The sequence below is a fragment of the Tympanuchus pallidicinctus genome, unplaced genomic scaffold, assembly GCF_026119805.1.
Source record: "Tympanuchus pallidicinctus isolate F22 unplaced genomic scaffold, pur_lepc_1.0 scaffold7, whole genome shotgun sequence".
NCBI classification, from domain to species: domain Eukaryota; kingdom Metazoa; phylum Chordata; class Aves; order Galliformes; family Phasianidae; genus Tympanuchus; species Tympanuchus pallidicinctus.
The window spans coordinates 2526194-2539260 of NW_026294791.1; the positions used below are offsets into that span (position 1 = coordinate 2526194).

General features: G+C 43.3%; 1 protein-coding gene across 11 annotated transcripts in view; it reads right to left on the reverse strand.

The window, feature by feature from the left end:
• The window catches only part of PATJ (PATJ crumbs cell polarity complex component), a 142197-nt gene that overhangs the window by 128827 nt on the left and 303 nt on the right, over positions 1 to 13067 (reverse strand). For 2 of the 11 annotated variants that reach the window (XM_052666806.1, XM_052666807.1), the window contains exons 1-6: positions 12807 to 13003; positions 6393 to 6475; positions 5221 to 5276; positions 4976 to 5142; positions 3148 to 3339; positions 1664 to 1803 (exon numbers count right to left, since the gene is read on the reverse strand). In XM_052666806.1, coding sequence (XP_052522766.1) covers positions 1664 to 1803; positions 3148 to 3339; positions 4976 to 5142; positions 5221 to 5242 — 521 coding nt within the window. In that variant the 5' untranslated portion in view covers positions 5243 to 5276; positions 6393 to 6475; positions 12807 to 13003. Of the gene's footprint in view, positions 1 to 1663; positions 1804 to 3147; positions 3340 to 4975; positions 5143 to 5220; positions 5277 to 6340; positions 6476 to 10752; positions 10958 to 12806; positions 13013 to 13067 lie in introns of those variants that run through there. The other 9 variants (XM_052666801.1, XM_052666804.1, XM_052666798.1 and 6 more) reach the window with 9 other exon arrangements.

Here is a 13067-nt window from a genome sequence, read left to right on the forward strand (position 1 = left end):
CCATGCAAAGTTTACATTAAAAAAATCTACTCATTAGACTGACTTCAACTTACAAATTACATGAATACACATTGTGCTGAACTGCTCAGCCAAAGTTTGTCCTAACTTTATCACAGTATGCAAGCTTAGTCAATTTTCTCCTTCGACTATTAAAATTCAATTAAATCTCCTCACTTTCTTGATGAGTTAAACTACTGGACAAAAAAAAAGTTGCAGTTATACAGCAAACTAGGAACTATTCTTCATTACTTTTAGCATCCCACGACATTATATCTAAGTGTCCACAGCTCAGGCTACAATATTATTTCATATCATCGTCTGATCCTAAAGATGGTCAAGCTGCATATTTATATTTTACTCAAAAATTATATTATCAAAACTCAGACATCAAACTTTCTTCAGGCAGTAGACAGTTCGAGTTACATTATACCTTAAGATAACATAAATCTCACAGTTAATTTATCTGACTGATGAATTTTGATTTGTGACAAGAGAGAAACCATCACTTCTCTGCTTTGTTAAATATTCATTCTGAGCACGAGACCAAACTGTTACATAGACAGACACTGCCTTCAAAGCTCTGTAGGAATCCAAAAAAGGCTCCAGGAGATCTCATCCCAGAACCAAAACGTGAAACATGCTGGGGAGATTTCTGAAACCTCCAAAACAATGTAGCTGTACATCTTAACTAATGCACTTCAAGTTCATTATTATCGTGCCACATTTAAGATGTTTTCCTGAAACGCCTTTCTTCAGGCATTCGCCATATTTCAGACTCTCATCAAAGAAAGTGAGCAGCAGGTCATCAAATCCTAAAGTGAGATATTCACCCTCCTTTGACATCCAGATCAGTCCATCTGTCTCCACTTTGAAAGAGCCTAATATGCTTTTCTTGCAAGCGTTCTCTGGTGTGTTCTCTGTGGGCCCATAGCCATTATCATTCCAACCTCTCCCCACTCTTTTTGTCATCCTGCGTTGGCACTTCCTGACATGTGTTATTTAAAAAGTGACACCAGTGACTTGTAATCTAGACACATTTTCTTTAAACATAATTCCAAGCACTGCATTTGTCTCATGCCAACTCTTGTGGTTTTACAATCATTTTGTTTTTCAAGGATTGCTCTGTCTTTTGTTTTTGGGTGAGAACTCACAGATAATACAGAAAAAACTGCCCGAAGCCTCGGTTCTATGATGACATCTGTGCAGGGATCTGCTGGAAGGACTGGATCTTAATTTACACAGGAAACGTGCAGTAAGCCCAACTATAAATAGAGCATTGTCATAGGCACATAAATAAAGAAGCAAAGGGGAAAAAAATCTTTCAGTAATACAATGAATAAAAATCCAGAGACTAGTTTTTATTTTCCTCGTACTCTTTTCCAGGCTGCCTTTGTTTTTCAATCAGCACTCAAGATTCTCTTAAGTGAGTCATGTTTTCTGGAAATTCCATTTGCGAACAGCATGGATATTTGAAACTCATCTGAAAATCTGATCCTCAAAACATGAGTCTGTTCAGCTGCAAAGCCAGAACTCGAGATACCACCACCAAAGTATCCCACCAGATAATCCAAACAAACACGTTAGCATGACAGCCACCAATGCAAAAATCAGGCCTTCTCTTTTTACAGAATTGCTGCAACTTTTCCAATTATAAAGATCTCACCTGTCAGCCACGCTTCCTGGCTGAACTTCTTTGACAAAGATACCAACTTCTCCCGAGTTGTGATTTTTAAGGGTAACAACACTAAATCCGAGACCTCCGACAGAAGGCTTTTCAATCTTTATTGATTCTATTTGTCTCCCCTAGTAAAATAGAAAAAAACTGATTAACTAATTTTTAATGCAATGGAATGAGCTAGTTCAAAATTCATGCACCAGGAGAATTATTCCCCTCCTAAGACTAAACAAAGGCAAAATACTAAATATGTTATTCGTATAAAAGCTCCTCCATTTATTATTTTTAATATAGCAGAGTATTGGATATGTGAGCACTCTGAGATTCTGAAACCTCAGGGAATTTAAGAGCTGCTTTCACACTTCATTCACATTATGAGATGAATTCCAAACTGGATGAAAACTATGAACAAAGTGCTGTTTATAGCAATATATTTGGGGTTTCTGGAAATGCTGCACAGTTAAACTAAATTACTTGTCTTTTGGCTCCCTTAGCTTTTAATGCTGATTTTTAGGTACACGCTCAAAAGATTGCAGCTTTTAAATAAAGAAATTCATTTCCTTCTCATTCCTGCAACTTCACGTGTAACGCAAGCTAGAAAAAAAATCAAAACAACAACAAAACTCTGCTTTTGCAACTGCCTGCCTCTCAGTTCAAACACATAATTTCTGGGGCTGTTTACTGGGAAGCGTTACTTAGAGAAAGCATTTCTATCACAGCTGTTTTATCCAAAATAATGTGCAGCCTTTACTGTTAAATCTTTTATCAGATGAGTTAATGACATGCTAACAAGAGGAGTTATGCTGAAAATATTACAGCTACATTAAGGTAGTCAATTAGCAACAGTTACTTAATATAGAAAGGCACGACTAACCAATTAAATTAATGGCTCAAAGTAACACAGAACAATGCACTCATGGTATAAATGCCAATTGCACATGGGTAGATGTCTGCACCTGTACGACTTCCATAAGCATCTGGTACATGCTACATCATGTTAATGAAATCAGCATCTGTCTGGCAAAGTTGAGACATATTAAATGAAGAGTTAAATAAAATATTACATGCCAGCTCTTTTAATCATTTGCACTGTTCATATATCAACAAAGCTGGTACATTTCCAATTCAAAATGTACTTGATAAAAATTCTTTCCATCAAAACAAGTTTCTGCAGAAAACATCCATTTTCAATTAAGTGTCATCCAATACCAAAAAAAAAAAGTTTTCTGGCAACTGGAACTTCATTTCTACATCGATGTGCTGGGTAGAAAACAAAAAAATGGCAAAGAAAATACTTCCCATTGTTGACATTGTCTTTCACAGGGGACAAGAAAAAAAGAGTCCTTGGTACCTCTGTTACTGGCTTAGGTTGCATCACACTCCAAGATATAGAACAAAACAGTACTCCAAATCATGCAAGATTTTGCACGATTTGACATTAAAGCCTGGTTGACTGAACCTAAGAGCCTTACCTTTGCCATCTGTTGGATGATTGTATTGAACTCATTAACCCCCAGGTTTGGAATGAAGGTAGATGCTCTGGGTTCTGGTAAACTGCTCTGTTTACACACATTTCCAGCAGTAACTGATTTGTCAGCAAATACCAGCAGTCCTCTCTTAGTAAAATCAAAATCCACTGACCGGTCAGGTGGCATATAATTGAGCTGTTAAAAATGAACAGAGATGGAGTAAAACTTTTAAAAACGAACACAGATTTCAACATATGTAATTTTGAGTGAAGGCTGACAAAGAAACACACATTTATATATCCATATTCTCACAAAGGTACTCACCTGTATAATTCAAGTAATGTTAAGGTGTAAACTATAATCAAGCTAGCATACCAACTTCAAACTGTTTTACAGAAAGGAATGTTCCCTAAATGATTCAGCTGTTTCTGTTTCTACTCCACACGTTTTTGTCAGTTCTACCATTCTTCTTCACTACTTTTGCCCATCCTCCTCATTTCTCCCTGATATTTAAAGAGGCACTCAAACACTGGTGGAAGTGGCAGGCAAATTCGGACAGTTTTCACACAAGGATCACAAATTTTAAGAGTCACTTAACCACTCAAATGCCTGGTCTGTACAGAGAGAGCCTAGGGCACAAGCTAACTACTGAACACGCTACCACTGCTACAACTGGCAGCTCAATTTTCAGTCTGGTAGAAAAGCTGAATCACTTCCAGTGCAACAAAGTAAACCAAAAAATTCCCCTCCTGAACGGAAGTTTTCAAAGGGCACAAGCTTAAAAAAAAAAAAAAAAAAAACAAACTGAAAGAAAACTTAATTTTTTAGACATGCTAAGCCTGAGCATTCTGGATAAAAAAATCCATTACGCCACAGTTACGATGCACGATCCTAGATTTGGATTTTTGCTCACTTTTAACAGCTTGCAGACGTGCACTCGAGATTTGGAAGATGGGAACAGATGCTCCAACAATGCAAACAAGGGAAGAAGACAAGTATGAATGGCAGAGCCACTATATGCCATCCAGGCAGCAGTACTGGCAATATATTTAGCAATGACAGCACGGTGGCACCATTCTCCTGGGACCTACCCCACCACATCCGCAGCTGGACAGGTTCAGTAACAGCAAAGACAGGGATTACTGTTGCATAGAGTGTGCCAAGTTAGTCCCTGAGTGTTAAGCATCCATGCCTGACTTGGCAAACTGCATGGTGGAGGTGTCATCAACATCCTTGCCCACAAGATCTAAGCACCTACTGGCATTGTAAACCAATCCATGCAAGTCACTTCTACTGCCACACCTAACTGACTTTAAAGCTAGCTTGGATATGTCAGCCTCAGAGCTTGGCACATCTTCAGGGTGATTTTCTACGTTTTATTTTTCAAGGCATCTTAACCATTCCTGTACAAGTCAGCAGCAATTAACTGACAGTTAATTACAGACTAATAATCCATATCTATTAAAAATAGATAGGAGAGAAGGTGCTGCAAGTCAGCTGATAAACAGTATTTAGTTTCTGAGAAAAACAAAGAATTTCAGTTTCAACTGTGATCAGAACTCATATTAGAGCTGATGTCTTTTGCAGATGCTTTTCTCAGAATCTCACTCTTCTACATCCCTATCAAAGCGTGTTGCCCCATGACTAGAGTGTTGTAAGATCACTTCTCACTTCAGTAGTGACTTGGTAGATACCAGCTTGACAAGAAAAAGGCCAGCACCAAGTTACAGCTTATTAATGACTGTCCTCATCAATACACGCCTACACAGACTGTTCTGTTCCAACTTCAGCATAGTTAGAATCACACCAACAACTGTAATTCTACACTCACTTGATCTTTCAGTTGCTTGATGGATTGCTGGAGGGTCAGTATCTGGTTAAACAAAGGGCTCCTGAGCGTGCTGCGCAGAACAGACAGGTTCTCATTATGTTGGACATCTCTCTTCTCACGCAGTTTTGCTTGCAGACGGTCAATGATCTGCAGCACCTGCTGTTTATCTGCACCACAAAGTAGTTATGTTAGGCACGGAGCTTCGTTTCCCACCGCTTAGCACTATTCACTTTCAGACTACATACCTGCAGCAGGGTTTTCAGGCATGTTGGAGGGTATTTTGGGAATTACTCAGAATAATCTAGATGAGATAAAAACAACAACAACAAACAAACGATACCTTTGAGTAGAACGCTTTAAGGTAGAATGTCAATAAAAGCAGTAATAAAATATCAACTATAACAAAATTAATTAAAAAACACTGCTGTTAGCTTTCCAGTTCAGCCAGTTGCAGAGCAGCCCAGAATATTCAACTCAAAATATTTCTCCTTGTTCTGTGTGCTGCTTCTTTTACACTGGGAAAGGAAGATGAACAACTCTTTCAAAGATGAAGAATAATACACGTTATAAAACAAAAACAACAACAAATTGGTCAAAGAAATTGAAGCAGGTATGTTCAACCAAATCATTTGGAGTGAGAGCATTAGAACTGTCATCTTTTCAAATACACACACAGTCTAAATCTTCGTATTATTCAATAGGTACTTCCACTTGCTTTAATTATTTGCAGTGTTCTCACAAAAGCTTGGCCCTGCCACATGGCAATACAGGTGAAACCTTGTTTTAACAACTCCTCAAGAAGTTCCCATAAAATGATGAGGTTCCCTCCACTCACAGGACAGTGTAGCATTAAGGCCCAAATTGGCTAACTCAATTCCTAGCCCAACATCTTTTTAATCACAGCTTTGGTGCCAAACAGGTGAGAGAAAACTGTCCTCGTCCACGTGCTTGCCTTTCTCTTTCCTATGTGAGACAATCTTTAAAGGAACACAGTATCCTTTCCCACCCTCCCTGCAATGCAAAAGAGAACAGGTCTGCAGCTGAGGCTGAGGCCTAGATGGCAGAATAACAACAACAGACTTGCAATTAGCACTGATGATAAATTTGTACTTTCACTTGCAAGTTATTATGTTGATGTGGAGCCTGTCATTTTGAAACCTATCAAGGTAGTTATATCAAAAACACAAGAAACAAGATTTCTTCACTTAGCACAAGCTCTTCTGAAAGAACTCAACCATTTAATAGCGCAGTTTACATAATTTAAACTATGTCCTGTATGTAACAGTGCAACTTCAGAATAATATACATCTGGAATTACTTGGGGAAAAAAAAAAATCTCTACTGAAGAAAAAGCTCTACATTTACTTTGTTAATCTTGCAGTTCAAGAGTAAGTATGGTCATATGTTCATTGCTCACCCAGCAGAGCTTCTGAGCCTTTCAGCTCTTCCTCTGATGCTATCCACGTCCCAGCTGAAAATGTCTGGAGTTCCAGGAGGACACTGCAATACAGAAGAGAATATTAATTAAGCAGATGAAAAAGAAAGAAAAAAAAAATATTATAGGTGGTATGTCACTGAGCACAGTTTCAAATTTAGGTACACTTTGCTGTATCTAAGCAATTTTGGCTTCTACAGGAATTCCTGCAGAACTCGGCGGATTCACATGGTTTCCACCCAGGGCCAAACAAAATGATTCCCTTTGCAAGACTATTAACAGATTTAAGAGGTCACTTTAAATCAAATTCATAGGAGGGGTTGAGGAGGCACACAACTCCTAAAAGACTTTCAGGAATGCATTTGAACTTATGTAAGTTTTGCAGCTTTATTTCCTTTTCTATTTGAAATAAAACACTTCTAACGACACAGCAGCAGCCTTTGATTCTGCACTGAGATCTGATTCTGAAGTACAGATGAAAATACCTTTTCCTTATATATCCCTGAGTCTTCATCTAAAGTGAAAAGACAAAACTTCCCCTTAGCCAAAAATACTGTGTAAATCTTAATGAAACAGGAATATGAAGGGTTTTTTTTCCCCTTTATTCTCAACATAACTTTTTCCCCTTTATTCTCAACATAACTTCCCCGTTTTCCCACCTCACATCAAAAATAAAGCAAACCAACAACAGCGAGATACAGAAGAACTCCTATGAGGAAAAGCAACTTGAAACACCTTTATGGCAGCAGCAGGGTGAAGATTAAACCCAGAAAAGAAAAGCAGTATGGCAGGAAATAATGACAACTGGACAACATTGTACCCATCCAATAGCTGGAGCCAAGAAGCCAAAGTTTCTTTCGTGCATTTTGTTCTCCTTCCCATCCCACCTAGGCTGGCACTCATTCATCCGACCCCACAGTGAACTGGAGCAGGGAGTTAAACACCCAACAAGCCTCCCACATTTTGATGGGGCCGAGCCTCCTGCCCACCTAGCGCTCAAACAACAGCACATGGGATGGGGCTGGGAACAGGACCGCACCTTGCAGCAGCACTAGCGGTTGCAGCAGCTCAGCTGCGCTGGCAAACTGTACCATGAGAAATAGCCTGCGTCATTCAAAGGCAGCCTCAAAGAGCCGCGCTGACAGTCTCCAAGATTAATCTTTTTTCCATTACGGCGGGTGTAACAATAGCAATTATGACAACGGGTGCAGATCCAAGAAAGAAAAACTAGAGCAGAAAAATGTACGTAGGATATCTAGGCTCCATCTAAAGTGCAGAAGTCCCCCCCGGAGAAGGAGGTGAAAAAAGGAAAATGTAAAATAAAATTAAAAAGAAATACATTGAAGAAAGCATCGGCTTCCTGCTTGAGCTGCCCCAAAGCACTGCTGAGAGCCACTGCAGAACAGCAGATGCTGAAGTGGACCTCAGGTACAGTTAGCAGGAAAGTTCAAGTTTACACAGCACTTTGGGATCCCTCGTGATTAAAGTTGGCCTCCAGACAGCTTGCAATATGTTAAAACCACTCTCAGTGTTTCTTTGTTCTCCTTTCTTTCATAAAAAGAGTAGGGGGGGGAAGGGGCGGGAGGAGGAAGGGGGAAAGTGTGCTTTATTTTTAAAGTAGACAGGTCCTTCTGCTGTGAGGGGATCCCTGAGAATACAAACTAATTCCAAGTTTTCAAGTAATTGAGAACAAGTCCCTAGGACCGGAGTTTGGGCTCCAGAGAAGCACACAGCTCCACCCACTGTAGCCCTGTTTATGTTTTAGGACCCAAATAGATAATCATTAACCAATTTCCAAATACCGATGCTGAGCAGGGTGCCAACAGATTATTGACAAATTAAGAGGTCCATTCCTATGTGATAATTTTGAAGTAAACCAAAACGCCACGGTTTGTCCTTTTAAAAACAGTTTGTCCACTCTGCATTCAACTTCCTCAACTCCATTCTCAGATTTCTACAGCCACTTATTTATCTTATTGGTAGACAAAGCTGCAAACCTCAAAGTTCAAAATTCATGTCACAACTCCCAATGTAATCGTAAAATCATTGTGAAAATCATGAATTTCAGAAAGCTTAGTGTTTTGTAACACCAGAAAAAAAACCCTCACTCTTCAGCACAGCATGCATCGGGGTTTTTACTGTCTTCACTTTTGAGAGCTGAACTCAACGCATCATAGGGAGCGGGAAAGTTTCATAAGGTTTTGTATGAAATCCTAAGACTTGGATCTCCTTCAAAAACAAACTAAGAAAAAAGGAATTCCCCCATGCTGGTGCCAGCAGAGGTCATCAGAAGAGCTGAAAGCTTTAAGTCTTCCCCTGCCATCACCCCCCAGAGCTGCCACGGGGCACTCAGCCCGGCTCAGAGCAACACGGCACCTCTGGCAGTGGCCTTGACAAGCACTTGCCCTGTGAAGGCTGCTAGGAGATGAAACCAAGGGGCTTTCTGCTGGGAGCTGAAGGAGGGCATGGTATAGCCAACGGAGATGCTTCTGCCCATTTGCCCCTCTCACCTAACAACTACAATGGCTTCATCCCCAACAACCTGCATCCTTCCAAGAGCTGCGCTCATAGGGGAAATCCTGTCTCAGTGTCACTGTAACCTTCTGGGCCATTAAACACCTCAAGTCCTCACCACACAAGTGCTAACTGCTGCTATTTTTCAAAGGCTCCTTACAGGGCCATCTGAGCAGGGAACAGCCAAGGATACATCCTGATCCAAAGTCACCTTTCTGCACTGGTGCAGCTGTAATTTTTCCTAGCCCTGTTACAAGGAATGACTGATTTGTGCACGGCTCATCTTCATCGGTCCTGGGAACATCTCTAACTCGAAAAATTTCAATCTAAGCAAAGGCAAAAGTAAGAGAAAACAGCATTTCTCAGTGTGAATTTAATCTTAAAATGGTCCTAATGCAGCATCACCTGTAACCTGTGGTATTAAAAATAATATACCTTACAAGCAGCTATGTACTGATTTAAAAAAAACCATTTTGCTGTTCTGCTTGGTTTTCCACCTTAGAACACACAGACAAATTCAATCCAACTAAACTTAACATGCCCACACCTCTCAGATGAAACCACCACTAACTGCTGAGCTGTGTCACGCTGCAGTCTTAATAAAATCGCTACAGAGTAAGTGGGCTGCTCCAGGCTCTTGTAAGAAACAAACAAGTGAATGGTGCTGCAAATACATCAATGAAAACACACCAAAGGTCTTCAGAGAAAAACAGGCCAAAGCTAAATACCGTCAAGTATCCGTAAATCACCTTTGTGGGGAAACTGTCTCAGTGTTAGAAACCCTCAGTGACTGCTGGACTAGGAAAGCAAAAGAATCTCGTGTACCTGTGATTAGCAGCCTGGAGAGCAGCCTTACTCATGTCCAAGGCATGCCAGCTTCCCACAGGCAGAACCTGAATTCCTGTGGGCTCCGGCCTGGAGGGGAGCACTGCCACAGAGCCTCTGATGTCTGACTGAAAGCTGAGCTCACACTGAGGCCACTCAGTGCAACAGTGAACATGCTATGAAACTTGTTCTAGCAAAACTCGTGGAAAATTTGCTTCTGGGATCTAAACAGCAGCTAATTTGAGTGGAACAGGACACTGAGTCCTCCAGTTCTGGTGATGACAGCACTCTCAGCTGATAAACCACTCTGCTGTGGAGGAGAACTGTTAAACCTGGAGCCATGCTCCATTTCTAAATCTAGAAAATTTGACAAGAACGCAATGAACAGCTTTCCCACTAATCAATCCCTAAATAAGTAGTAATTAAAAACATCATTTTGTTAAGAACCTCGGAATTGAAAGGCGCTGACGAAAGGCGTCACAAACGTACCAAGGCTGGAAAACACCTCTAAGGTCTCCACTCCCAGCCCAGCCCCCCAGCCCACATCCCTCAGTGCCACATCCCTGCGGCTACGGAACACCCCCAGGGACGGTAACCCTGGGCAGCCCGTCCCAATGCTTGGCCAACTCTTCTCGGGAGAATAAACGTCTCCTAACATCCAACCGGAACCTGCTCCGCTGCAACTTAAGGGTACCGTTTCCCCAAGCGGTGGAAGCTGTCCACAGCCCGCTGAGTGACGGAGCCGGAGCCCCCAAAGGGTTCCCCCCCTCCCCTCCCCATACACACACACACCACACCCGCACCGGGCGCCGAGCGCAGCGGGGCGTCCCATGGGGCTCACAGCGGCGGGAGCCGCCCCGGGCCGGGCTCACCCCTCCGCCCGCAGCACCGCGAGCCTCGGCAGGGCAGCCGGCAGGAACGGGCCTCCCGCCGCCCCTCGGGACGCTGCCAAGGGAAGGGCCGCACCGCGGCGGTGGGCGCGGGGCCGGCGGCCGCTCGGTACCTGCGGCCGGGAGGAGGAGAAGGAGAAAGAGAAGGCGGTCGGAGTGGAGCGATGGCCGCCGGCTCTCACCTGGGCGGAAGCGGGAAGCCAACGCGCCTCACCTGCGGCGCAGGAAGCCGGGGCGGCGCGGCGGGAGAGAGAGAAAGAGAGAGAAAGAGAGCCGCCTCCCGGGGGACGGCCGGGCTGCGGCCATGGGACGGGCAGGAGCGGCCCGCTGCCCTCAGCCGCCTTTAGTAATGCCGGCCGGGAGGTCAGCCGAGAGCAAAACGAAGAAGCTGTGGAGAAGCGATACGTGTGCTTATGCGCAGTAAAGCAACGCCTAAACTTGGGCTCAGGCGGTCCGAGCCCCTAAGTCCTGCGGGGATGACACGAGCTGTGCTCGTGCTCTGCAGCACCGACCCTATCGCTGACAGAGATGGGAAAAGCCTTGGGAAGTGTGGGGACAGGACGGAGCTAAGCAGCTGTAATGCTTTTCATACGGAGTGCCTCTGGATCATGGCTATGTCTGCTCACACACACATACAGAGAAAACATCAAATGAGAGCTCACAAAAAACAAACCAAAACCTTTCTATTCTTGCTACCCAGCTCACACGCAGCTCTCTCACAGCCCTGCCAGTTGCACCGGGTAAGCACTTTCAAACCTTTTGTAGTGAATTTCAACATCAAACTAGCAACACACTTTCTAATGTTCTCCCCCTTCCCTCCCCCCAATTTGTTTTCTATTCAATAGCAGTTGCACTAAAGCATACAACATGCTAAGTACACACCATTCCATCCTCCCTTTAACAACAACAAAAAAAACCTCAGCTTCTCGATGCCTATCTTCCCAGCTCTCACTTTCAACTTTAATTAACACAGCGCTTGTGAGAAGTGACAACGTTCCTGACAGTGATGAGCAGCGAGCCGGGTATTTATCCATCCTCGAGTTACAATGCAGACACAGAAGCACAGCACTTTTCCCATCAGATCACCCTAGTCTCGATCCGGAGGGCTGAGTTCATTGCAGAGTGCACTCTGTCCATGGCCTTTCTTTCCCAATTGCTGAAGGGAATATCAATTTTCATTTGCATAGTTTATCTGCTGAACTCTGCGCTGCAAATTCAGTACACACCAATCTCCCAGAAGCTGTTAGCACTGTTTCACATCACTGAGATCTTTGTCAGACATGCATGTATTTTTAAGAGTCCGCACTTTCACCAATTCCTTGAATGCCTGGAACTGCAACAGATCATATCCATAAATCCATTCCTAAGTCACCATTCATTCAGGAAAATAACCATCCGTGAAAACAGAAGACTTTCAGAAGGGCTTCAGAAAACTATCAGAAGGGAGTGGCAATGGGCTGGCATGGGCTGCTCAGGGAGCAGTGGGGTCACGGTCCCTGGAGATGTTCCTGATATGTGTGGAGGTGGCACTGAGGGACATGGTTAGTGAGTGGGGTGGGCTGGAGATCTTAGAGGTCTTTTCCAACCTTAATGAGTCTGTGATTGTTTTCAGTCTCTGGGTCCCCATGTGTTTTTCAGGAAATGCTTCTGGAGCAGAAGGAAGCCTATTGGCAGCAGCGCTGCTTGTCCTGGGCGCATCTGCCATTCAGTGTTCCTTCACCCCATGCCAACAGCCTGGAGTCCCCTGCAGCTCACAGCTGAAAACTGGAATTGTCAAAAATGCTAGAAAAATAGGAACTGACCTTGTAAAAATAATAATAAAAATAAATAAATAAAAAAAAGTGAGAAAAAGGAAAGGTTAGGAATCACCACAAAACACCTTACAAGAAGCACACGCTGAAGACAAAGCTTGCCTGCTCCAGGTCCTCAAAAAAACAAAAAACAAAAAACAAAACAAAACAAAAAAACAAACAAAAAAAAAAAAAAAACCAAACTTCTAGAAGTATAGAACCAGTTTTATGTGAAAACACAACAATCTCAAACTATTTCCTGCAGGCAGCACACAGCAAGCACAGGACACCTGCTGTATCTCATCAGCGCTGAGAATTATTCCTCAAGTTCTTCCAGAGGAGCCCAGAGCACTGAGGACAACGCACGGGATACTCACGAGCCCCAGCGCTGCAGGAGACGGGGATGCCCGGCTGTTTGTAGTCACTACTTTGGTATTCAGGAGAGGAGGGCGGTGCTCACCTCCCTGCTCCATCCTTTCCTCCAGACACCGCCCCCGCGCCGCTCTAGCCCTCAGCCTCCTCCTCAGACGGCGCTCCGTGGGCCCGCCATCTTGAGTGAGGGCAGAAGGGCGCCGCCACGCGCTTGAAGCGGGCGCCGCCATCTTTACTCAGGGAACGAGCCCGCTGAGGAGGCTGTG